The sequence below is a fragment of the Emydura macquarii genome, unplaced genomic scaffold (genome assembly GCF_026122565.2).
Source record: "Emydura macquarii macquarii isolate MOO-44397 ecotype Brisbane River unplaced genomic scaffold, CSIRO-AGI_Emac_v2 contig_1551, whole genome shotgun sequence".
In the NCBI taxonomy this organism is placed as follows: Eukaryota; Metazoa; Chordata; order Testudines; family Chelidae; genus Emydura; species Emydura macquarii.
The window spans coordinates 14020480-14044685 of NW_027131688.1; the positions used below are offsets into that span (position 1 = coordinate 14020480).

The 24206-nt window shown below is 41.3% G+C and overlaps 1 protein-coding gene across 2 annotated transcripts; it reads left to right on the forward strand.

The window, feature by feature from the left end:
• The first annotated feature begins 606 nt into the window (after window positions 1-606).
• Window positions 607-21415, forward strand: SNAPC1 (small nuclear RNA activating complex polypeptide 1). 2 transcript variants are annotated; one of them, XM_067555142.1, is made up of 10 exons: window positions 607-768; window positions 1488-1647; window positions 5906-6046; window positions 6667-6771; window positions 7765-7923; window positions 8939-9013; window positions 10341-10403; window positions 12621-12765; window positions 18821-18907; window positions 20829-21415. In XM_067555142.1, the coding sequence occupies exons 1-10, from the start codon at window positions 641-643 to the stop codon at window positions 20861-20863; spliced, it is 1098 nt and encodes a 365-aa protein (XP_067411243.1). In that variant the 5' UTR covers window positions 607-640; the 3' UTR covers window positions 20864-21415. The 2 variants fall into 2 exon arrangements, with proteins under 2 accessions (XP_067411243.1, XP_067411244.1); XM_067555143.1 differs by lacking the exon at window positions 5906-6046.
• Window positions 21416-24206: the final 2791 nt, after the last annotated feature.

Consider the following 24206-nt stretch of genomic DNA (forward strand, 5'->3'; position numbering starts at 1 on the left):
GCTATGCCCATGTTTTACACACAGCCCCCACTGTGCCCTGCCATGGGCCTGGCCAGTGGCCACTGAAGCAGGGCTCTTGGGCCCCATGGGGGCTCTGCGGGGCCAGTTGCTGAGGCACGTCGCCTCCCCGCAGGGGCTCCTGCCACTGGCCACCGGGTGAAATCTGTGGGGTTTGTTCATGGCGGGGCTGGGGGCAGCTCACTCCCCCTCAGCGACCCTCACTGGGCTGATCAGGAGGCTCCCTCCTCACTGGCTGCAGGGAAAACCCTCCCCGCCCCCACCAAGCGGCTGGTGTGGTAAAGCTCAAGTAATTAACGAACGTTGAAAATGCGCACGTGGGGCCTGGGTTGAGCGAAAGGTAGAGCGCGCCTCTACACATGCGCAAGGGCAAGGCCACGAGTGGGTGCGGGTCAGTGACATGACAGAGGTGTCGGAAATCCGCGCAGGCGCGGGGAGGGGGAAAGCTGAGTATGCACATGCGCAGTGGGCGTCCGCTTGAGGGAAGGCGTGCAGTGCACTAACGGTAGGCAGGGTGGTTGACGCCGCGCGCATGCGCAATGGGTGCCGATGGTCCTGCGCGGCGATCTTCTAGGCCTGCTGCCGGGGAGTAGCGGTTGGGCGGGGGCGGCCCGGTGTCGGGATGAGCAACTTCGCGGGGCTGCAGACGGACTGCGAGGCGCTGCTGAGCAGCTTCAAGGAGACGGAGAATGTCCGCTTCGAGGTGTTCTCCGGCCTGTGGCGGGATCGCAGCTTCCACACCATCTTCCAGTGAGATACCTGGTGACCAGCCGGGCGGCACGTCCCCCTCTGCTCCGGGCCGGCCCGCCCCCTCCCCCTTCCCGTGAGAGACCCCGCACCCCTCCCCCCGCTCCCCTCGAGGGATCCGGTATCCCCCTCCCCCCCACACACACGCGGTCATGCCACGGTAACTCCCAGTTCAGCCCCTGCTAAATCCCATTGCAGGGCGATGAGGAGTGAAGTGTTTGTATTTCATCCCCGAAGAGTGGCTCCTGCTGTGCTGCTTCCCAGATAGGCTGTGCTGAGACCCTGCACTTCGGCCGTGCTCTGAAGCATCCGTGGAGTATATTTAAATTCCTACACGGAGATTAGAAAAGGCCGTAATGAAACAGTTGGTCCCTTCTTAATAAGGAAAACATGAACATACAAATATCTAGCAATGTTAAGTCTGACGGTAACACCTGGAGCAAGGATGTTCAGGACTGACCAGTTGGAGTCTATGCTCATCATATGGGGTTTCTGAAAACAGACTCGTAGATCAGCACATCCCTCAGAACATAGATCTCCTGTTTAATGTAAGGAATGGCAGAATGAGATAAGATTTAAGAGCTTTAGCCCTGATTATCCTTGAAGACTTGGCAGTCAAAATCAGACCTTAATCTAATGTAAATATTAGTGGTTCAAGACTTTTAAAAGCTGTACTTAAATCATTATTTGCTTTTTATATATTTTCCTTTTTTTTGGTTTAGTGGTCTAACAAGACCTTTAGAGAGGAATAAGTTTACACAGAAGGCATTAGATCTGGCATGGCGATACTTCTTGCCTCCTTACACTTTCCAGATTCGTGTTGGTGCTCTGTATCTTCTGTATGGATTGTACAGTACGCAACTCTGTCAGCCAAAACAAAAGGTAAGTCTTTTTGAGGATTCCTTCTCAAAAGAATATCAGACTTTTGTGATTGTATTAAGGTTTCTTGTATATTTTACTCCTACAACTTGAAGAGACTTTTCTTCTTTTTTAAGGAATAAAATCATGAATATTCTGGAAGAAATGGTCTCTTTCAGAAAACTAGCCTTTTTGAACATCATTAAAGTCAGAATCTAAACAGTGGCTAAATTAACTAAAGCTGTGGTATTTTTCAGAACTTAAAATGTCACTTGTCTGTGTCTATAGGAAACTCTCCTTTGCTTAAAAAATAATAAATTAAAGTTTCTAGGCTTCCAAATGTGAGCTGAGAGTAAACCAATTAGCAGCCTTTCCCTAATGCTGCAGAGAGCTCCAGTGCTGCTGTTGCTGCTTAGATTTTTCTCAGCCTCCAGCAGAGTGAAAACTGGCCGAAGTCTCATCAGTTTTTGTTTGTTACTTTTCAGAACTCTAATTATAAGTTTAACTGCAGTTTCTTGTGAAAGGTGTAAGCAACATAGAAACAGGCTCTGAAGCTATCCCTTGGAAAGGGGGCCTAAAAAGAGCTGCTGTGGGAGGAGAAGAGTAGATGTACCCTTTTTGCACCATCAAGAGCTGAAGGTTAAAGTAGCAGGAATCATCTTCACAGCCAGGACCCTTCAGGTGGGAGAGGAAAACAAGAGGAGAGTACTTTTTCCTCACTCTTGGGGTAGAGGGAAGACTTTACATCTTTCATGCATCTAGCTGGAGTTCCTGGGTAGGTTAAAATTATGGCATTTGGGTAAGAATCCTGACACTGTTCGCTTTACAGTTTTGAGGAGTGTATGAATTAACTTCTCACGTTGGCAGATCTGAATACAGGGAGCTGCCATCTTTGATATTAGTCTTTAACTAGTAGGTTTATTCTCTGACATTTAGGTGTCAGTAAAATTTCCAAGTGCTATGTTGAAGAGAGTGTGTATGTGGGCTGAGAGGCAGAGACTGATGAGATACTTCCACATATTTTTTAATTTATCAGATTTTGGGAGAAGAAACAAAATGTAAAGGTGGTGTTGGGAATGCAGTGTAAGGAAAGATATAATTAGACTACTTATGAGTAAAAATTTGCATATGTAAATCTTTACAAGTTTTGGACTCAAACTTGCACTTCACTTGTTAAAATAAATGACTAATTCTGTTACAGTTCATGCGAGGAAATTCAGTTGAGTTAACTGGTGAAACCTGTCAAAACTTTACACGTATTTAAAACTCAAATAGCTGCTACCCTCATACATTTTAGTAGTCATCTAAGAAGTTGGGGTCAACTGGAGAAAGTGGAAGGTAGAATAGATATGGAGGAAAAGGTACTTCAATAAAATGTCATTACCATGTTGACAAAACTACAGCTTTATGGTAGAACTTTAAAAAAAACCTATGAATTTGAGTCCGCACGTTTGTAGCTAAACATCGTGTTTCAGCCCCCTAGAATCTGAGACTTGCTTTTTGAGAGAAGTGTTGCTCGGGACTTTCTGCCCCATTCACATTAGAGATGCCAACCCTCTCTAATTTTCTGTAATCCTCCTGATTTTTACATTTTAATTATGAAATTATGAATTCAGGCCTTAAATCTATGCTTTTGCATCACTCACCACCACTCGGGTCCGACGAACACAGCAAATACCACTATGGCCTTGTGGGGTGTTTTTCACTGTGCATGTGGCATGGATGCAGATTGTGCAGTGAAGGTTGGATAGGAGGCAAGCTGTGGCAATTTTGAATGGCGTTTGGGGCACTGGATTCACTGCCCAAGCCACAGGCTGCATATTCTCTCTAAATTGTCCCATGCAGATCCTACTGCACTACGTTAATGCACTCTAGGTACTTTTTGGAATGTGTCAGCAGGGCCCACACGGGGCAGTTAGAAAGCAACAAGCAACCTGTGACTTGGATGTGGAAGCCAGTGCCACAATACCATTCCAAATTCCTGAGTTGCCTTCAGACTCTTACTGCTCAACCAGCAGAGGAGAAGAGGGGGAAAACAACAGAGGAGTGGGAAGAAGAGGAGGATCATCCTGGGAATGAGGTCTAGGCTAAGGACTGGCCAAGGTAACTAAGGGCTCTAAGTGGCATAGGAGTTCTGCTTTCCTAGGGCTGATCCTCCCCCTTTCTCTGTTGGGGAAGGTAAGGTGGGCAGCATCCCCTTTGATCACAGACAGGGAAGGGAGTGGGAAGAGGTCCTGGTTTCTCCAAGGGTAAATGTCATGGCTATGTGAAGGCGTGGAGACCCATACATGTGCATGGCTCTTGAGACCCCTACTTAAGAAAATTCTGGGGGCAAGCAGCCTTTTTTTTTTTTTGCCATGATGCATTTGCCCCAAAGCTCACCAGCAGCCACTGTCTATTAAAATGGGTGATATGAGTGATAAAAAGGAGCCAAATATACTAAAATTAAAATAAAATAAAATAAAGGCAAAATAGTTTCAGAAGTTCAAAATAGACAATTCAAATGCATGTAAAGCAATTAAGTTGTCATAAAAGGGTGAAAATTATGCACACTGTGAACTTTGTCCAGTGGACATATCCATCACCCATAGTGTACCTCAGGTGTTCAAGACGCTACCCCAGACTTCCAATCTGTATTTGGCTTTGCACCTTTGGTGCTTGCTGCTGGTCCAAGTAACCTTTCTAATTCCTCCCTAAGGTGTGTTTTTTTTTTTTTTTTTTTTTTAAAGTAAAAAACCCTGAAAGTCAGAGCAAGGTTGGCATCTCTATATTCATTATCAAAGCAGATGGATAAACCTAGATACTAAACACAACAATGTTCTATAGGATTACTTACATGAACTACTTGTTACTATTAGAATCTGTTACTGCATCTTTTCTGTAGTTTTGAGGTCACTTCTGACACATACATAAGAATGGCTATACTGGGTCAGACCAGTGGCCCATCTAGCCAAGTATCCTGTCTTCCGACAGTAGCCAATGCCAGGTGCTTCAGAGGGAATGAATAGAACAGGTAATCTAGGCGATCCATTATGTCGGCCATTTGCCTCTACCAAACAGCAATCCCTGCCTATGCTGGCTAATAGCCATTGATGGACCTATCCTCCATGAACTTATCTAATTCTTTTTTGAACCCTGTTATAGTCTGGACTTCTCAACATCCTCTGGTAAGGAGTTCCACAGTTTAACACTCTGTGTTGTGTGAAGAAGTACTTCCTTTTGTTTGTTTTAAACCTGCTGCCTATTAATTTTTTATTTGCTGACCCCAAGTTTTTGTGTTATGAAAAGGAGTAAATAACACTTCCTAATTTACTTTCTCCACACCAGTCATGATTTGATAGTCCTCTATCATATTCCCCCTCTTAGTCATCTCTTTTCCAAGCTGAAAAGTCCCGGTCTTATTAATCTCTCCTCATATGGAAGCTTTTCCAGATCCCTAATCATTTTTGTTGCCCTTATCTGTATCTCTTCCAATTCCAATATATTTTTTTTGAGATGGGCGACCAGATCTGCAGGCAGTGTTCAAGATGTGGGCGTACCATGGATTTATATAGCGGCAATATGATATTTTCTATCTTTCCTATCCCTTTCCTAATGATCCTGAACACTGTTAGCTTTTTTGACTGCTGCTTCACATTGAGTGGATGTTTTCAGGGAACTATCCACAGTCCAACTATCTCTCTTGAGTGGTAACAGCTTATATATATATAGTGGGGATTATGTTTTCCAGTGTGCATTAGTTTACATTTATCAGTGTTGAATTTCATCTGCCATTTTGTTACCCAGTTTTGTGAGACCCCTGTGTAACTCTTTGCAATCTGCTTTGGCGTTAACCATCTTTGAGTAGTTTTGTATCATCAGCAAATTTTGCCACCTCACTGCTTACTCCTTTGTCCAGATCATTTATGAATATGTTGAATGGTACGGGTCCCCTGAGGGACACCTCTGTTAACCTCTCTCCATTCTGAAAACTGACCATTTATTCCTACCCTTTATTTCCTATCTTTTAACTAGCTACTCATCCAGGAGAGGACCTTTCTTCTTATCCTGTGACTGCTTACTTTGCTTATGAGCTTTTGATGAGGGACCTTGTCAAAGGCTTTCTGAAAATCTAAGTACACTATATTCATTGGATCACCCGTGTCCACCTATACTGGCATGTCTCCAGTTTGCAGCATGCCATGACTTGACTCCACTGTCCAGCTAAAATCTCTAACCACTGTTCAAGGAAACATGCATCAGTAAAAGAGATTCCTTTTTTTTTTTTCTTCCCCTATTGCAGATCAGAATTGCACTCAAGGAGTGGCTTGAAGTTGAGAGATTTCAACAGGATCTGATAAATGCCCAGCATTATGATGCAGCATACATATTTAGGAAGCTGCGACTAGACAAAGCATTTCACTTTACAGCAATGCCCAGACCAGTGAGTTACTGCACAAGAATTTACTTCCTTTAAGAAAATCCCTCTCCATCTTCTAATTGTTATACAGTGTTTAGTTAAAAATAACAAAGGAAGAGAGAGTTGAGCAGCACCAATGCACTTAGTTTTCAGTTAATTTTTGACAGTACCCCAAAATGCGCTAAGCACTTTACATAACTAATTCATGATAGTGGCTTTTGGATTTAAAATATAGTTTAGATGTAATCTGAATCAATGATGTTTTGCTTTAAAAAACCTAGCAAATTGAAAAAACATTGCTTTAGCAGTTTTATAATTTATGATGTCTTTTAATCTAGAATTTAACATTGTTTGTCTGAGTTTGGGTGGTTGCATGGATCAGTTATCAGAAATTCAAGCCGTGAGGGAACATCTTTTTTGAAAGAAGTGCTTCACAAAAGCCATTAAGTCATGGATCTGAATCGTTAAATCTGAATGCTTGAAATAAATCTATACAGATTAATGTTGAGGTCAGTCTGTTTCTAGATCCGTGCCTTTTAACCTCTTTCATTTTTGACTGTCAAGGTGAGAATTTTCATAATTATAAACACAGACCTGTATATTTCTTTTATAATGTATTTCAAAATATACCCATCTTTATATAGCTGTCCTTCAGAACCAAGAAAAAGATTCGGGAAATTGAATTTAAAGAGGAATTTAAGGAACTAAGTAACCGAGTAAGCAGGCTCATCACTACTGATGTGTTGGAGGTAATGTAACTTTTATGCTACAAAATAATTATCATTATTGTCATAAAATATAATTTTTCTAATTGTATAATCTGGTCCTTGTAAAAGTTCTCCTGTTAAAGTGAGGACAACTGTGTACCAACAGTTTTACCATACATTTTGAAACACTGGATCTATTTGCACAAAAGGACTATGATATTTTTATAATACCAAAAGTGTGCAAAGTGCTTTAGACATGTTAAGAAGACTGGGCAACTCTGACAAGGGGTGGTGGAAGTACACAGCAAAAGACAGTATTTTAATTTAAATTTTGACCTGTTGTGTGATCTGTGCAACTGGCTGCATGCAGGTGGACATGTTGATGTACCAGCATACAACCAGCTGCAGGATTTGGGCCTTCCTTTTTTTTTTTTTCCTGGCCTATTTTCTCATTTTAAACCTGTGGTCATTTTACTGCTCTCCCTTTGTTTAGTATAAAGTTACCTATACAAACTGGTACTGGAGGCAGGATAGAGTTTTTCTTACATTACATTGTCTAGTCATGCTGACCAGCCATCTGGTTCATGATGTCTTTTCCAAGTGGCTAAAGTAGCTTAGATTTGTCCATAGGGGAGACCTGCCCCCCATTCCATCCCCTCCACTGCCATTGAAATAATCAACAATGAAATAGGGGGAAGCTTTAAAAGGTCTCAAACAGTTGAGGATTGAAATCTCTACCTGAAAATAATTTCTTGGTGTCATTAAGGTAAGTTTCCTCCTTAGTGCAGTCTGTCTTCCTCTGCTTCTCCACTGAGTTGGTAGGACCATGATACTAGATATTAACACACTCTTATGACTTGCTACTACTGACACTGATTAGCTAATTTTAACCAATCTCCTTTTTAAAATAGTTGGTAGTTCAGTATGCTATGATTTAAAAAAAAAAAAGTCCACATTTAATCAGGAGTTTATAGTCTTTATTTATTGCTACACTAATTGTTTGTTTGAAAAAGCTTCTAACATTTTTCATTTCAGGAAATGATGAATGTTCATGACTACTATCAGAAAATGAAGTGTTTGATCTCCACTGACAAATCCCAGCCAGACAAGGCTCTGAACTTGATAAAGGATGAATTTGTAATTAATATTAAGAATACGATTTTGGAATATCAGCAGTGGCAGAAGGACAAGACGGTATGTTGTTGTCTCTATTCTGCTGTGGCAGTGCAGGTCATCATTAGTGTGTAGAAGCCGATTTTGTTAAATGTGTGATGACCTCTGAACATATTTTTCTAATGATAAATTAAATTAAAGCTTTGTCTTATAAGATTTCGAATGAGTGAAATACCAGATACATATTGTGTCCTTGCAGCATTGCCTCTATGGAAGTCTGAAGGATTTATGAAGCATGAATGCTGGAAGTAGGGATCTGTGCACTACTGTAATGTAAATATTAAATGTGCTACACCAGTGGTTCCCAACCTGGCCCCAGGGGCCAAAAGTGGCCTGCGGCTCCTCTCCTGCTGGCTGCCAAAGGGAGCCGCTGCCTAAGGATCCAGACAGTGCATTTCCGCAGGGCTAAAAGACCGGTGCAGGCCCCTTGCCACAGCCAAGGGGACAGGAGATCAGTGCTCCCCTCCCCTTGGCTGTAGCAGGGAGCACAGCAAAGCGCTCTGCCTGGGTCCCTAGGTGCTGGGGTCCCTGCTGGAGCCAGAGGGAGGGGACCACTGATCTTCCATCCCCTTCGCTGCAGAAGGGAGCTACTTCCTAGGGACCCAGGTGGAGCGCACAGGGCTATGGGATGTGTGTGGTTTCCCTGTTGCAGCCAGGGAGATGGGAGATCAGCGAGGAGGCAGCTTCCTCACTGAACTCCATCTGTCTGGCTGCAGTGCGGTGGGAGGGGGGCCCGCTGGTGGAGACTGGTGGCCCTTCAGGGTTGTAAAAATGATATCTGTGGCCCTCAAGCCAAAAAGGTTGGGGACCATTGTGCTACACACACTTACTTTGCGGTCACGGAAGGGCCATGATACTAGTAATTAAAATGGCATTAGACTGAGGTAGAAGGGAGGAGAATGTGGTTACTTTCCTAGACTAAATTGATCTTTTAAGTTTTATGTTGTCAGATAGAAACTGTGGTACCTGAAAATGTGCCCAATAAAGTTGACTTGTTCAAGTCCTGAATGAGTTTTAAATATCTGTACTCTTTCAGAAACTCTTCTCAAAGGCTAAAGAGAGTGATGAAATGACTGACAAAAAGGAAGGCGGGATCTCTCAAGACTCGGAAGTAAGAAAAGTTTGTGTAATAGCTTAATGTTATTGGACAACCTAATCTGCAGTCAAAGCATTCAATCTGTGATTAGGAAGCTAAGCGGTGGTCAGGTCAAGCCTGGCCAATCCTAGCATGGGAGACCTTCATATTTTAGAGTTCTGGAGCAAGTAGTGTTGGTGTTTTTTTAGCACGTATATTCTTCTCAGTTAGTGATGGACACATACCAGACCTTGAGAGCCCCTGGACACTTGTCATTAAGAATGCCATGGCCATTCTCCACATAAGTAGGGGTTCTATTCCTACTATCCTGGCCAAATTCCTTTTTGGTCTCTGCAGTTCCAACTGAATGCTGTATTCAGTTTTTACAAGAAACTGTTTCATAGTGTTGCCTTTTGTTTAAATAACTGCTGACTTGAATCCCAGAAAAAGTTAAATTTCATAGAAAGGTATAACGATTTGCATGTTTGATTTTCTGCACTATGGAAACCTAGGAAAATCAGTCATGGATGCTTTATTCAGGAAATCAGATTGTTTTACTGAAATAAGCACTTTTTAGTAGCACTTATTTTAAACACTTAGCACTCTACAAATGAGACAGTTTTCAGGATGCATTTTCTACAATGACTCTTGAGCAGTTGTTTCCTAATTTAAGATTGTCCTTTTACTGAATGTTATAGCAGGTAATATGGAAACTGCTTCCTTTGTACACTTGTATATTTCACCAATTTGCATACTCTAAATATTGAGATTTATTCACTTCCCCCCATGCCCAACTCCACTATAGAGACATAGTTAGTGGATCTTTCAAACAGGTTGTACATTCACAGAAGGGATCACTGTCTCTAACCTGAGCTGACCCATTTATCTTCATCCTCTAGTTTTTTAACATTCTAGTTTCTTTTTGCAAAGTGTCTGTCTTGCATTTTATTTGTGTTTTTCATAATTGATCATAAGGAAGGACAGGTTCAAAGGACACCTAAGACACAGTAGCAAAGTTCTGTGGACCTTGCTCAAATGGTTGAAGTATACTAAGTATTTTTTGTATGAATGCAAGTTGAACTATAAAGCCCACAGTTGACCTGTTTCATAGGATAGGACAAGGGCCTGAAGACCAGAGATCTGGGGTCTCTGATATGTGGTGACCCCTTGCTCATGTCTTGCTAACTATACTTAGTTTTCTTATCTATAAAACAGGGATGAGGATTCCCCAGTTTAGTAAAATACTTGGAGAACTGGGTGAAAAATTGATTGTGAATAAAAATGAACTTGGAAGAAAATTAAGGGATATACTGGCAACTAACATTTTGCTGGCTTCTCTGACCTTTTCCTTGTTTCTTTGCAGGGTTCTGAAAGAGCAGATGCACTGGCTAAAATCAAATACAAGTCCTATAATGCAGTTGCTGAGGTAAGTATACAATTAGGTATATTTGTTATGGAATTGTTCATCAGTACCTTTAAAAAAACACTTATATTGACTTAAGTTGTAATATGGTCAGAAAAGTGATTTTGTCAAAATGGTGCCTTCTGTTTTGAGCTCTGCTCCCATTGGGTATTGGGTCTTACCCACCTAATTGGCAACAACAATAAGTTTTTACTACTACGATTAGCTTCGCAGAAGCAATATAGGTTTGAGAGTGAGCCGAATTCTAGTCTGGCATGTGACAAACGTTAGTAAAGTTAACATAAGAACAGCCATACTGGGTTGTTCCAGAGGTCCATTTAGCCCAGTATTCTGTCTTCTGACAGTGGCCAATGCCAGATACTTCAGATGGAATGAACAGAACCAGGTAATTATCAAGTGATCTGTCCTGTCACCCATTCCCAGTCTATGGCAAATGACAATCCCTGTTTATCTTGGCTAATAGCCATTGGACCTATCCTCCATGAATTTATCTAGTTCTTTTTTGAACCCCGTTATAATCTTGGCTTCACAGCATCATCTGGCAAGGAGTTCCACAGGTTGACTGTGCACTGTGTGAAGAAGTATTTCCTTTTGTTCATTTTAAACCTGCTGCCTATTAATTTCATTTGGTGATTCCTAGTTTTGGTGTTATGAGAAGGAGTAAATAACACTTCCTTATTTACTTTCTCCATATCAGTCATGATTTTATGGACCTCTGTCCTATCCTCCTCCCCCAGTCATCTCTTTTGCAAGCTGAAAAGTCCCAGTCTTATTAATCTCTTCTCATATGGAAGCTTTTCCATATCCCTAATCATTTTAGTTGCCCTTTTCTGTATCTTTTCCAATTCCAATATATCTTTTTTGAGATGGAGCAGAATTTTATACACATGTTTTCAGAAAGCTGCCATGACTTTCCAATCCCAGGGCAAGCTATCTATGATGACAGTTAAAAACAAAGCAAAAAACCCATACTTTTACTCGTCAAATGAAATGGGGTAAAATTTTCAAAAGTGACATTAGAACTTAGGCTGCTAAATGCTTTTAATTTTCAAAGTCTTGGGAGTTTTTAAAAGTGACTAGGGCTTAAGCTCTGAAGTCACTTTTTGAAAATGGGACCTGGGCTTCTAAGACACACGAGGCGCTTTTGGAAAATTATGTTCTTGATCTGATAGTCATTGAAGAATTGAATATGGAATCTCCTGATCTCTGTTGGATTGGGTTTTTTTAATAGTAGATCCACACTTAAATGCATGTTTGTTCTCTCTCAATTTGGGAAATATGGATACACATATCATTTATTAAAATCCAATATGGTGCTTTGAATATACAGTAGTAAAACTTTGAAGGTATAATAAAGATGTTGCTTTCCCAAACAACTAAGAGAAAAATGGAGCCCAAAACTGGACAGTAAAAACCCTATTCAGTCTTTGTAGTCTGTCTTTGTTATATAGGAAATGTCCTTAACGTTTGCTGCTTATTGCTTAAAAATAACTCTATACAAAATCAAGGTTGATGTAGCACCACGGCATTCTCTATGTTCTTGAAAATAAATTTCAGAATGTGTTTATTATTTGCATGTCAAATAATCACTGTAAAACAAAATGAGATTATACCCTAGTTAATCTGGAATGGTAACACTTTAGTAAGTGGGATTTTCAAAACCAGCTAAAGGAATTGGGTGCCCAGTCCTAAACTGCTATGGACACTTACTGTCATTATTGTCTTTTAAGCAGACTGTGATTGCTGGCATGGTAGTGGTGACAGACAGCTGTATTAACATGTCTTAAATACCTAACAATACCCATTTATTATTTCCCTTCATTAATGGTACTCCAGTCAATTTCCAGTCCAGGTGACACTGTTGGCATCCAATGCATTAATTTTGAATAGAACTTTAAATTGATGCACTATTTAAAAAAAAAAAAATCCAGATATATTACAGCTACCACACTCTGTTCATTTTATAGTTGTATTAAAAGTTTTTGCCTGAAAGGAGTTTTATATAGTCATGCAGTTTATTGTTCATGGCTCTATTCTATAATCACAGTTCCTACTCACAATAAGTATTTCGTTATTTTAATGAAGATTGCAGTTAAATTTTGCCAGGATCATTTTTAATGCCATATTAAGATGTTTAATTACTTGCTGAATGTATCACTATTGTATGTGTGTAGTAACTAGGTTCCTTTCTGTTGCTTAATGTATTTGTTTGGATTTTAGGCCTCCAAATCAAGAAGGCACCGTCAAGTTAAACTAGAATCTTCTGAATCTGGGTCTGATCAGGGAAAAAGGGAAAACCTGAGGTGTAAAAGAAGCAGAGAAAAGTCACAATTGACAAGGAAGAGAAATTCATTGGAACCCAAAGGTAAGTTCTTCATTATATTAGTAGTATATAATGCTAAGGAACTCTTCTCTCTCCCTTCTGCCAGCCAAGGCAATTGGTTATAGTCCTTACCAGCAGATGGAGACAGGAAATAAAGCAAAGCTTGGGATGTCACTTCCCTTTGTAAATACTCCTGACTTGGCTGATCTTGCTCAATTGTCTTCTCTCAGCAGGTGGAAAGAGCTATGGCTAAACTAAAGTGAACTCTTAACCTCTGCTCTTCATAATTCTCCCCCCAAACTTTTCTTTACTGCCGGTAATGTAGGGTAGAATATTTTTTATCTATCTCTACAGTGTGTTAGATGGCAAAGGCAGACTGTTGTGCTTTCTCTTCTTCTGGGCAAGGATTGGCCTTTGTGAAAGTAGCAGAAGTGTATGAATGTTAATAGCTCTTGGGGATCTGGCCCAAAATCCAGAGAAAATAGCCTGATTTTTCTATTTCTGTTTCTCGTTTCTGTTTTTGTTCCTGTTGTGTTCTTGAATGAATGTTCTTTGTTTAAGAATTCAGTATTTATCTGCTCTTTAAGTTCATTAGTGAAGATACTTAAGAAGGTTCTTAATAATACAGATGTCTTGAATACCTCACCATCCTGTTCCCATCTGATACACAGTGCCATTTATTATTACCCTTCATTAATGGTACTCCAGTCGATTTTCAGTCCAGGTGACGCTGTTGGTATCCAATGCATTAATTTTGAATAGAACTTTAACAATGCATCAACTTAAAAAAAAATCTAGCTATATTACAGCTATCGCACCCTGTTTTTTTTAGAATTGTATAAAATGTTTTTGCCTGAAAGGAGTTTTATATAGTCATGCAGTTTATTATTCATGTCTCTGTTCTATAATCACAGTTCCTGCTCACAATAAGTATTTCATTATTTTAATGAAGATTGCAGTTAAACTTTGCCAAGATCATTTTTAATGCCATATTGAGTTTTTTCACCTTTTTTGGTAGTTCCCCATTTCTGACTTCACAAGAGCAAAGTGTGGAAAAGTGATAGGGCACACTGGAAAATTTTTTTTTAAAACTACTTATACACCTTTACAGGTTCTAAATACCTGTATCAATTCAGGAAAGGGACCTGGGCATCAATGTATACAGTTCAATGAAGGCATTTGTGCAATGCACACCTATTGCAAAAAAAAAAAAGACAAGATGTTAAGTTGCATAAGGAATAGAGAATAATATGGAAAATATTAGAATAATAGAATCATAGACGATTAGGGTTGGAAGGAATCTCAGGAGATCATCTAGTCCAATCCCCTACTCAAAGCAGGACCAACCCCAACTAAACCATCTCAGCCAGGGCTTTGTCAAGCTGCACCTTAAAAAACCTCTAAGGATGGAGATTCCACCACCTCCCTAGGTAACCCATTCTAGTGCTTCACCACCCTTCTAGTGAAAAAGGTTTTCCAACTATCCACCTCCCCAATTTCAACTTGAGACCGTTGCTCCTAGTTCTGTCATCTACTACCAGTGAGAACAGCTTAGCTTCATCCTCCCTGAAACCCCCTTCCAGGTAAAGTTAAAGGCTGCTATCAAATCTCCCCTCATTCTCCTCTTCTGCAAACTAAACAAACTTAGTTCCCTCAGCCTTTCCTCATAAATTATTAGGGGGCTGCAACACATGACTTTTGTTGCCCTCCTCTGGACTCTTTCCAATTTGTCCACATTCTTTCTGTAGTGGGGGGCCCAAAATTGGACACAGTACTCCAAATGCGGCCTCACCAGTGCCGAATAATCACTTCCCTTGATCTGCTGGCAATGCTTCTACTAATGCAGCCCAATATGCTATTAGCCTTGGCAACCAGGGCACATTGTTGACTCATATCCAGCTTGTTGTCCACTGTAACCCTCAGGTCCTTTTCTGCAGAACTGCTGCCTAGCCAGTCAGTCCCCAGTCTGTAGCAGTGCATGGGATTCTTCTGTCCTAAGTGTAGGACTCTGCATTTGTCTTTGCTGAACCTCATCAGATTTCTTTTGGCCTAGTCCTCCAATTTGTCTAGGTCACTCTGTATCCTATCCCTACCTTCCAGGATATCTACCACTCCCCCCAGCTTAGTGTCATCTGCAAACTTGCTGAGGGTGCAATCCATCCCATCCTCCAGATCATTAATGAAGATGTTGAACAAAAGCGGCCCCAGCACCGGCCCCTGGAGCACTCCCCTTGTTACTAGCTGCCAACTAGACATGGAGCCATTGATCACTACTCGTTGAGCCCTATGCTCTAGCCAGCTTTCTATCCATCTCATAGTCTCTTCATCCAACCCATATTTCTTTAACTTGCTGATAAGAATATTGTGGGAGATCGTATCAAAAGCTTTGCCAAAGGCAAGGTATATTACATACGCCGCTTTCCCCACATCCACAGAGCCAGTCATCTCATTATAGAAGGCAATCAGGTTGGTCAGACATGACTTGCCCTTGGTGAATCCATATGAACTGTTCCTGATCACCTTCCTCTCTTTCAGGTGCCTCAAAATGGATTCCTTGAGGACCTGCTCCATGATTTTTCCAGGGACTGAGATGAGGCTGACCTGTCTGTAGTTCCCTAGAGCCTCCTCCTTCCCTTTTTGAGGATGGGCACTATATTTGCTTTTTTCCAATCATTCGGGACCACCCCCAATCGCCACAAGTTTTCAAAGATAATGGCCAATGGCTCTGCAATCACATCAGCCAACTCCCTCAGCACCCACGGATGCATTGTATCCAGCCTCACGGACTTGTGCGTGTCCAACCTTTCTAAATAGTCCTGAACCCAGTCTTTCAATACAGAGGGCTGCTCACCTCCTCCCCGTTCTGTGCTGCCCAGTGCAGTAGTCTGGGAGCTGACCTTGTCTGTGAAGACAGAGGCAAAAAAAAAAAAGCATTGAGTACTTCAGCTTTTTCCACATCATCTGTCACTAGGTTGCCTCCCCCATTCTGTAAGGGGCCCACATTTTACTTGACCACATTCTTGTTGCTAACATACCTTTTAGAAATCCTTCTTGTTACCCTTCACGTCCCTTGATAGCTGCAACTCCAATTGTGCTTTGGCCTTCTTGATTTCACTCCTGCTTGCTCGCATTAATTAATTCAACAGGCTTTTTCTCCAGTTTCAGACTGGAGCTCTGAGCAATCATATTGCTCTCTTATATACAGTGCAACTTCTCCACCTTTTCTCCCCTGCCTGTCCTCACTGAACAATTTATACCCATTCATGACCGTGCTCCAGTTGTGTGTGTTACCCCACCAAGTCTGTTATTCCAATCACGTCATAGTTCCTTGACTGCCAGGACTTCCAGTTCCTCCTGATTGTTTCCCAGGCTTCTTGCGTTCATGTACAGACACCTAAGATAACTGGCCGATTGCCCTACTTTCTCAGTACGAAGCAGGAGGCCTCCCCTGTTGCACCCTCCTCCTTGTGCTTTCTCCTGGTGTCTCACTTCCCCACTTACCTCCGGGCTTAGGTCCCTGTCTCCTGGCGAACCTAGTTCAAAGTCCTCTTCTCTAGGTTAGCCAGCTTGCCTCTGAAGATGCTCTTCCCTCTCTTCGTTAGGTGGATCCCATCTCTTCCTAGCAATCCTCCTTCCTGGAACAGTATCACATGGTTGAAGAATCCAAAGCCCTATCTCCAACACCACCTGTGTAACCATGCATTTACTTCCGCAATCCAATGATCCCTACCTGGGCCTTTTCCTTCGACAGGGAGGATAGACGAGAACACCACTTGCGCCTCAAACTCCTTTATCCTTCTTCCCAGAGTCACGTAGTCTGCAGTCATCTGCTCAAGGTCGTTCTTGGCAGTGCCATTGGTGTCCACGTGGAGAAGTAGGAAGGGTAGTGGTGTGAGGGCTTGATAAGTCTCAGCAGACTCTCCATCACATCTTGAATTCTAGTTCCAGGAAAGCAGCACACTTTGAGTTTCCCAGTCCAGATGGCAGATGGATGACTCTGTCCCTCTTAGGAGAGGAGTCCCTGACCACCACCATCCGTCCCTTCCTCTTGAGAGTGGTGGTCGTGGAATCCCCATTCCTAGGACAATGCATCCCATGCCTTCTCACCCCTTCCTTCAGAGGAATCTTCCAAACCATTCTTCTCCATAGTACCTGTGCAGAGAGCCTGAAAACAGTTGCTTACCTCTGTGTGCATATGGGTTCTCCTTTCTTCTGGAGAGTCACATGCTGCCAATTTTCTTCACCGTTCTTCAGTTTCCCATGCACTGCCCTCTCTGATTCTTCCACATCCTGTGTCTGCTGTAACAAATCATGACTCCTATCCAGAAAGTCTTCATTTTCTCTGATGCAATGCAGGATTGATAGTTGGGTCTCTAGCCCTTTAACCTTTTCTTCCAATATGGAGATCAGCCTGCACCTCATACGGATGAAGTCGCTTCTATCCTCTGGAAGAAAGACAAACATGGCACATCCTGTGCAGGTCACAACAACTGATCGCTCACTTTCCATGTTATCTTTCCTCTAAGAGCCTCTTCAGATGTTGTATATGCTGCTCAGCGAAGCCGGAAGGCAAAACCCTGTGTAGGCTCTCCCCCAAGGCGAACTCTCTCTGTTTGCTTCTCCTTTGGCTGCAGCTCACTTGGTTCCCAACTGGCTGCTTATAAGGCTGTTGCCTCAAAGCAATTGCCCTGGCTCAAAGCCTCATTCTCCAATCAACCACTCAAGGCCAATCCAAAGCCCACCTGGAACAAAGCACTCCCAATTCACACTTTTCACACACTTCTCTCTCTCACACTCACACACTGTCAAACAGTCCCTGCAGCTAGAACCAGTCACACAAATTAATCACATGAATGCTTTTATAAATCAATGCTGCAGCCTCATCTTGAGTATTATGTGAAGTACTGGTCACCTCAACTCAGAAAAGATATTGTTGAATTGGAGTGCAGATAAGGGTGACGAGTATGATTAGGGATGTGGAAAAACTCATATGAAGAGAGAGAGTGCAAAGATTGGGATTGCTCATCTTAGAGAGGGGACGTAAGTATATAAAATAATGAATGGTCTAAAGAGTGTAGATTGGGAGTTTCTGTTCTTCCTGCTCATAACACAAGAACCAAGGGGACATTCAATAAAATGAAAAGGTGGCTAATTCAAGACTGATACAAGGAAACACTTTTTCACCCTGTGTGGTTAGACTGTGGAACTCATTACATCAGGCAGTCGTTGAGGCTGAGAATGTAGCATGATTAAAAAAAGATTGGATATCTGTATGGATAGTCTTGTTATGCAGAGATGTTCTAGTTAATGTTAACAAAGTTTGTAAGATGTTTAAACCTGAAGCATCAGGTTTAAAAAGATAATCTGACTATTAGAGATCAGGTTGAGACTTAATATGGGAACCATATTATCTCAGTTCAGCCTGCTGCAGGGTTCTTACACCTTCCTCTGAAGCATCTGGTACCAGCCACTGTAAAAGACAGGATACTGGACTAGATGGACCTAGGGTCTGATCCAGTCTGGCACTGGCTTATCTTCCTATATTCCAAAAATAATTCAGTAGATTAATTCACTTAGTACTCTAAGATGTCTATCATTTTGATCAGCTTATTTTTATGTAGTCATATTTTCCAAGTATTTTCTTACATGCCTTCCCTTCATCAGGAGGTATTTTCTAACCAGGCTTCCATTAGGTGTCTGACCTTATTTTCTTAAAGACAATATTCAGAACCTCAGGTATACCAGCCATTTTTATTTATGAATTTCATTCCCATTCTCTTATTTGGTCTGATGGATCTGTATCACTTTATCTGTAAAACCTCTTTATTCCTCTTAATCTCTCTGGCTAAAGCTAACTAACCGTACATTCATCTTTTCACAGTATTTGTTTAGTATGTTGTACGTTTATATTACCAGTTATTGCTATAGAAGCATCATATCAAGAGCCAAATGAAGGTTCTGTAAAGATCCTTATTTCCTGTTGGTGTCTGCTTTTCTAATCAAGAGCAAGTTAAGTAAGCTGTCTGGATTGTTTGGACCTGCGATGCAGAGACATGAATAACTGGTGGCAGTTTTTCCCCTGAATATTTCTTTGCAGATATGATGCAGGCAATAAAGAAGGAAGCTGTTATTCGGAATCCTAGAATGCCTGTAATCACAGAAGAAGAGAATTCCAGTGAAGAAGGTATGACTACAGTCTTAACAAATTTGAGAGGTGTTTATTGTAACTTATTACTGTCTAATGTTTCTTTAAGCAAATATATTTGTAGTTTTCAAAGCAGAGAAGGTGTACTTGTTAAGAACTCCTACCTACTGTGTTTATAACTACTACAGTTCTAGTTTGCTGTCTGGTCACAGCTAGACTATTTCTAAACCTGAATGTTTATTTCCATACAATAGCACAAGACTTGATCAGGCACTCTGCAAGCACATGAATAATAATTTTTAAAATCTTGTAATGCCATATGCATTTTTTCCCCACATTGTTCTTAATATAGTATGGTCAGAGCAAAGATTGCACTCAGTTAAAAGGATATTTATTCTTGGAAAATGCTGTAAGTGGACTTACAATTCCTATATTTATTAAAAGGGAGAAATAAACCCCTTTCAAATGTTTTCCCAGTTACTAAGGAAGTGCCTTAATTACATGGTAGTCCAGAGGCTGCTCTAACTTGTACTGGAGGCCACACTAGCCCTGGATAGCCTCACAGTCAGAGGACATAAAGGTGGCATAAAGACACTTTTTGCCATCCCTTGGGTCATGTTTAAAGCATACCTCAGCTGAATCAAGGGTCAAGCTTATATACGTGGAATAAGGACTTTCTCTGTGATATTAGAGACTGCATGACAAGGTTGGGATGTGATTCCATTAGTAATGGAAAAGAGGAAAGGATTTTGATATCCTTCATCTGTTTGTGTCATTAAGGAGAACATAGCTTTTACTTGAAAGTAAAAGTAGAGTAGAGAACTTCCATTAGAACTTCCGTGGTCCGTGGAAACTATAATTGCACTTAGGGAATTACTAAAATCTCTCAGTTGGCCAGTAATTGAAAGCTTTCAGGGCAAATTTTCCACTGTGCCAAAGCAGAGCTCTGTCATGGTGGAGCTGTGGGCTGTCTGGAAATGGTGGCAGCTCCCTGATTCTGAGCAAGTTAGAGCTGCTCCTTGATGCCTGTGGAGGATTGAGTATTACAGCTATACTTGCCACCTCCCTGCTCCTGACACTTCTGGAGTGGGGTGGGTCGTTGATGCAGGAGCAGAGGCTAAACGTTCCACTGGCTATCTCCAGACACATTATGGTCACTCTATACCACATATGCAGCGCAGAGTGAACTTAATGGACTAGAGAATCTAACTGTTCGTATGAAAGGCTAAGGTGAAACAGAGGCTACCTAAAATAAGTGGGGAAGGTGATGGATAGTTTGACCGCCTTTAACTAGTGCCACATGTGGGATAAAGCTCCTGTGTCTCAGCATTGTAGAAATTATTAAAAATAGATTAATAGAGAGTGAGCATGTGTGTACTTGCCTTTTTAAAGGGCAAGGAGTTTTCATAAAACTGAGGAGAGACTACTTCCTCTGAAGACCTCCTCATTAAAAATGTAATTGTTGCTAAATGATGTGTGTGTATTTAGTTTATAGACTGTCAAATCTAAACTGTAGTGATGCAATTAATTGCGGTCCAGGTGAGTTAATAATATGCCCCTTAAATGGTCATGTGGATTAAAAGAGCACTTGTATGTCTAAATCAGGAAGAAATGGAAGACATAAAATAACTTTTTTCGATAATGCTAGTGATAAACACACTTGTTATCGATACATGTGCAATCAATTTAGAGGTGAAACATTTGGGATCCAATCTTGTAAGCACTCCATGTGTGAAACTTACATTGAGAGTTCATGTGCAGAGAGCTTGCAAGGTATTATCTGTTTGAATAAACTTTAAAGTGCAGTAATCTGTTCCCATGGTACTAGTTGTTACTTGAAGAGATACATTGTCTCTAATATTTTGAATACAATTGTATACTGTAGCTTTTATTTTGCTTTCTTATTTATAAAAACAATAATTTGACAAGCTGTTAAAACTCTTGTGTCTCTTCTTGTCAGATCGTCCACGCCCTAAAAGGAAAAGAACCCGTTAAGAAATGATCATGTTGAAGAATTTCGTATGTGAATTAGACTGTTAAATTTTTTTATGGTTAAATATAAATGTCTAAAACAATTTCGTAAATGGTTGATTTGGTTGTCTCTGTGCAGCCATATCAAATGAAGGCACAAAGCAAATATCGCTCTTGCTACAACTACTGGTTATGTGGAACTAAATAAGTGACTTCAGTGTATATATTTTGTAATGATACAACCCAGGTGAAGGTAGAGTGGAGGGGAAACTTTTTTTCTCCCAAGAAGTAAAGCTAAATCGTATGTGTCCTTGTACCTGTATTGGAAATGGTTAGGGGCAAAGGGCAGCTTCTTTGTTTTTTGTATAGCTTTTGTCATCTGAGTTGACATTTGTAACTCATTCCAATCTTTTAGTAGAATCTACAAAAGGAACCCTTCAAGTATGTACATAATATGGATGAATATTTTGTACTTGTGCTATCAGTATTCTTACAACCTTTGAATGTGACTGTTAATTTTATATGGTTAGTAACCATTTAAGATTACCAAGTGCAATAAATTATTTTTTTTACTAAGTTTGTATGCTCCATTTCATTGTGCATGACTTTTATAAACATGTGGCTCACTTTAGCTCACAATGAGATGGCGTTTAGGAACTTGAGACCAGATTCAGTTTTGATAAACCTTTTTATTGGATTCTGTCTCACGTGATAAGTTTAAAAAGTACAGTTGTAACAAATGCAAACCAGGGCATGAAAATCCACTTACTGGTGGATGGCTTACAGGCTGTTTTTCCTCACAAAAGGGGGATGGATGCCTAATCTGTTTCTTGCCTTTATAACTGCACATTTAACTTCCCAGTATTGCCAGTTCAGAGTTGTCATTGAGTGCAGGACAGCTATTTTTCATAAGTTTCCCAGCAGCACTGGGAAATTGACAAGAAAGATCATTTTCATTGCTACTGTTCAGAACTAGAGCTGTGGAAATAACTCACAAGAAACAGCCTATTTGAACTCAGTGATATTCAGCAGTAAGAAAAAGATTGAGGACTTGATTTGATCAAACTTTTTTGTTTTTAATTTGACTTGTAATTTCACACTGTTTATTTCACAGATTTAACATTTGCATAACTCATATTTAGACTATTTTGAGTTGTGATCACTGGAATTGGGGTTTTCTCATTGCAATGGTAATTGTGCTCTTCCAACACACATACTGAAATTCATTTAGAAATCTGCTTTCTATGTGCATTTGTACTAGTAATTGTACTAGTACTAGTAACGTTTGATGAAAACAAACACAAATGAGGCATGAACATAGCTGAAAGAATTTAAAAATCTGACCAAACTCTTCTGGAAAATATTCTGCATCATTCTCTGCCTTGGTATCATGACCTTCTGAAACGAAGAAAATGGTGGCTGGGGGAGATGTAGAGGACTGTGTAGCAGTCAGGAAACAAGATGGGGCAAAGTAGTGGATCTCGACCTCCTTCTTGAAAGTGAGGAAGGCTCTGGTAAGGATGGAGAGGCATAGAAGATGAGAGCACCCCTACTTTCCAGCAGATGTTATGTGAAGTTGCACTCCTAACAACTAGTATCAGTCTCATCTGCTAAGGAGCTCCTTCCAGGGGACAGCATCCATGTAGGAGTTGCAGCAGCTGTCCTCTTCCCAGCATGCAGGGGTTGGGGCTGTGCCTGGGCCTGGGCCTGGCTTCCCACCAGTGTGGTACTCTTTGAGGGGAGGAAACTGGGAGATTATGCATCTTTTTTATTATCCTCTAGCTTGTGCATATTTCCCCCCCCCCATGCCTCCCCGCAAGTGCAAAGAAACCTGACAATGAACTTGACTAGAAAAAGCCTAGCTTATTTAATTGTCTGTGTTCAGAGAAATATAAATTAAGCAGCACAGATAGGAGAAGCTGTGGTCCAGTGGAATTACCATGGAGGGGGCAGGAAATCAGATCTAAGTTCTGTTCCCTGTTGCCCTTGATGAACAGAGATGGAGCAAGTTACAACTTCTGTACCTCAGGCATTTAAAGTTTAAAAAAGACCAAAATGTGCACTTATAAATCTATCCTTAATTATATATTTGTGAATGACGTGTTGCCAAAGAATGGCCACTTAACTAGGTGATAGTCCACTTGACTTTGTTGATATCTGTCTTTTGTTTCTGAGGAACTGGTTTGTGCCTGCTTTTCTACACTTGGAGCATGTTACAGCAGTGTTATACAGTAGAATCTTACAACTTTACATACAACATTGATGCACATGTTTTACCAGGACAATAATGTTCAGCAGACTGAGTTTTCAAATGATACCTCACACAACGTACTTTGTACAAAATTCATCATAGTCTTGTAAAAAGGGTAAACATGGGGTAGAGTCCGTCACAATTATTGCTGCAATCTCCCACACATAAACTTTTAAGTAACATAACCTGCTACTATCTAGCTCTTGATTTATAGTGTAGGCTAACAGTGGACAAAGGCAGCTAGAGAATTTCAGTTCTTCGAGTGCTTGCTCAGGTCAATTCCAAGTAGGCATGTGCATGCTGTGTGCACAGTCGCCGGAAGGTTTTTCCCCTAGTGGCATCCATAGGGTTGGCTCTGGAGCCCCCTGGAGTCGTGCCTTTATGGCGCCTTATATAGGGCCCTGCCGACCCCCGTCTGTTTAGTTACTTCTTACTGCCCATGATGGTTGCTGGAACATTGATCTTCTCTTGCTATGCAAGTGCCTTCCTAGTGCATATGTTGAATTGATACCTGTAAGTAGTTAAATGGTTTGTTAGTTTTTAGTTAGTATCTTTAGAGTACTTAGGACCCTGCTTATTGGGGTCATCTCTCGTTTCCCAGGGTAGGGAATGACTTGTTCCCCAGGCTTTAAACCGTGCGGGGCTTGCAAAAAGCCCAGGAGCGATCCCCACACTTGTATGAAGTGTTTGGGGGAGACCCATCAAAGGGATTGCTGTAAGATCTGCAGGGGATTCCGCCCAAAGACCAAGAAGGAGAGGGATCAGAGATTGAAGTTCATCCTAATGGTGGCTGCTCTCCAACCGCCCTCGGTGCCGAGCCTGGCCAAGCTGACACTTCGTACATCAACTTTGGTGCACAGAGCACTGGCATCCGTAAGAGAGCGCTGAGGAAGGACTATGTTTCTAGAGACCCTCGGCACCATCACAGATCACTGGCACTGAGGGACACTGCACAGATGTGGCACTGTTCGCAATTCCCTGTACCATGTAAGAAGCAGAGGAAAATGGACAAGGAGCGTTTGCCAATGCTCAAAACAATGGGATGTAAGGGCTTGAATGGAGTGTGACCTGCGTTGGGCCACTCAAGTGCTGTAACCTTGGGCATGGTATGTTTTC

What these genes read in the sequence shown, in the direction of transcription:
- SNAPC1 (XM_067555142.1), top strand. Translation starts at nt 641, where the DNA reads ATGAGCAACTTCGCGGGGCTGCAGACGGACTGCGAGGCGCTGCTGAGC. An exon ending in TTACAGCAATGCCCAGACCA is followed by an intron (nt 6,047 to 6,666) that starts GTGAGTTACTGC and finishes ATCTTTATATAG; the next exon opens with CTGTCCTTCAGAACCAAGAA. An exon ending in GGATCTCTCAAGACTCGGAA is followed by an intron (nt 9,014 to 10,340) that starts GTAAGAAAAGTT and finishes GTTTCTTTGCAG; the next exon opens with GGTTCTGAAAGAGCAGATGC.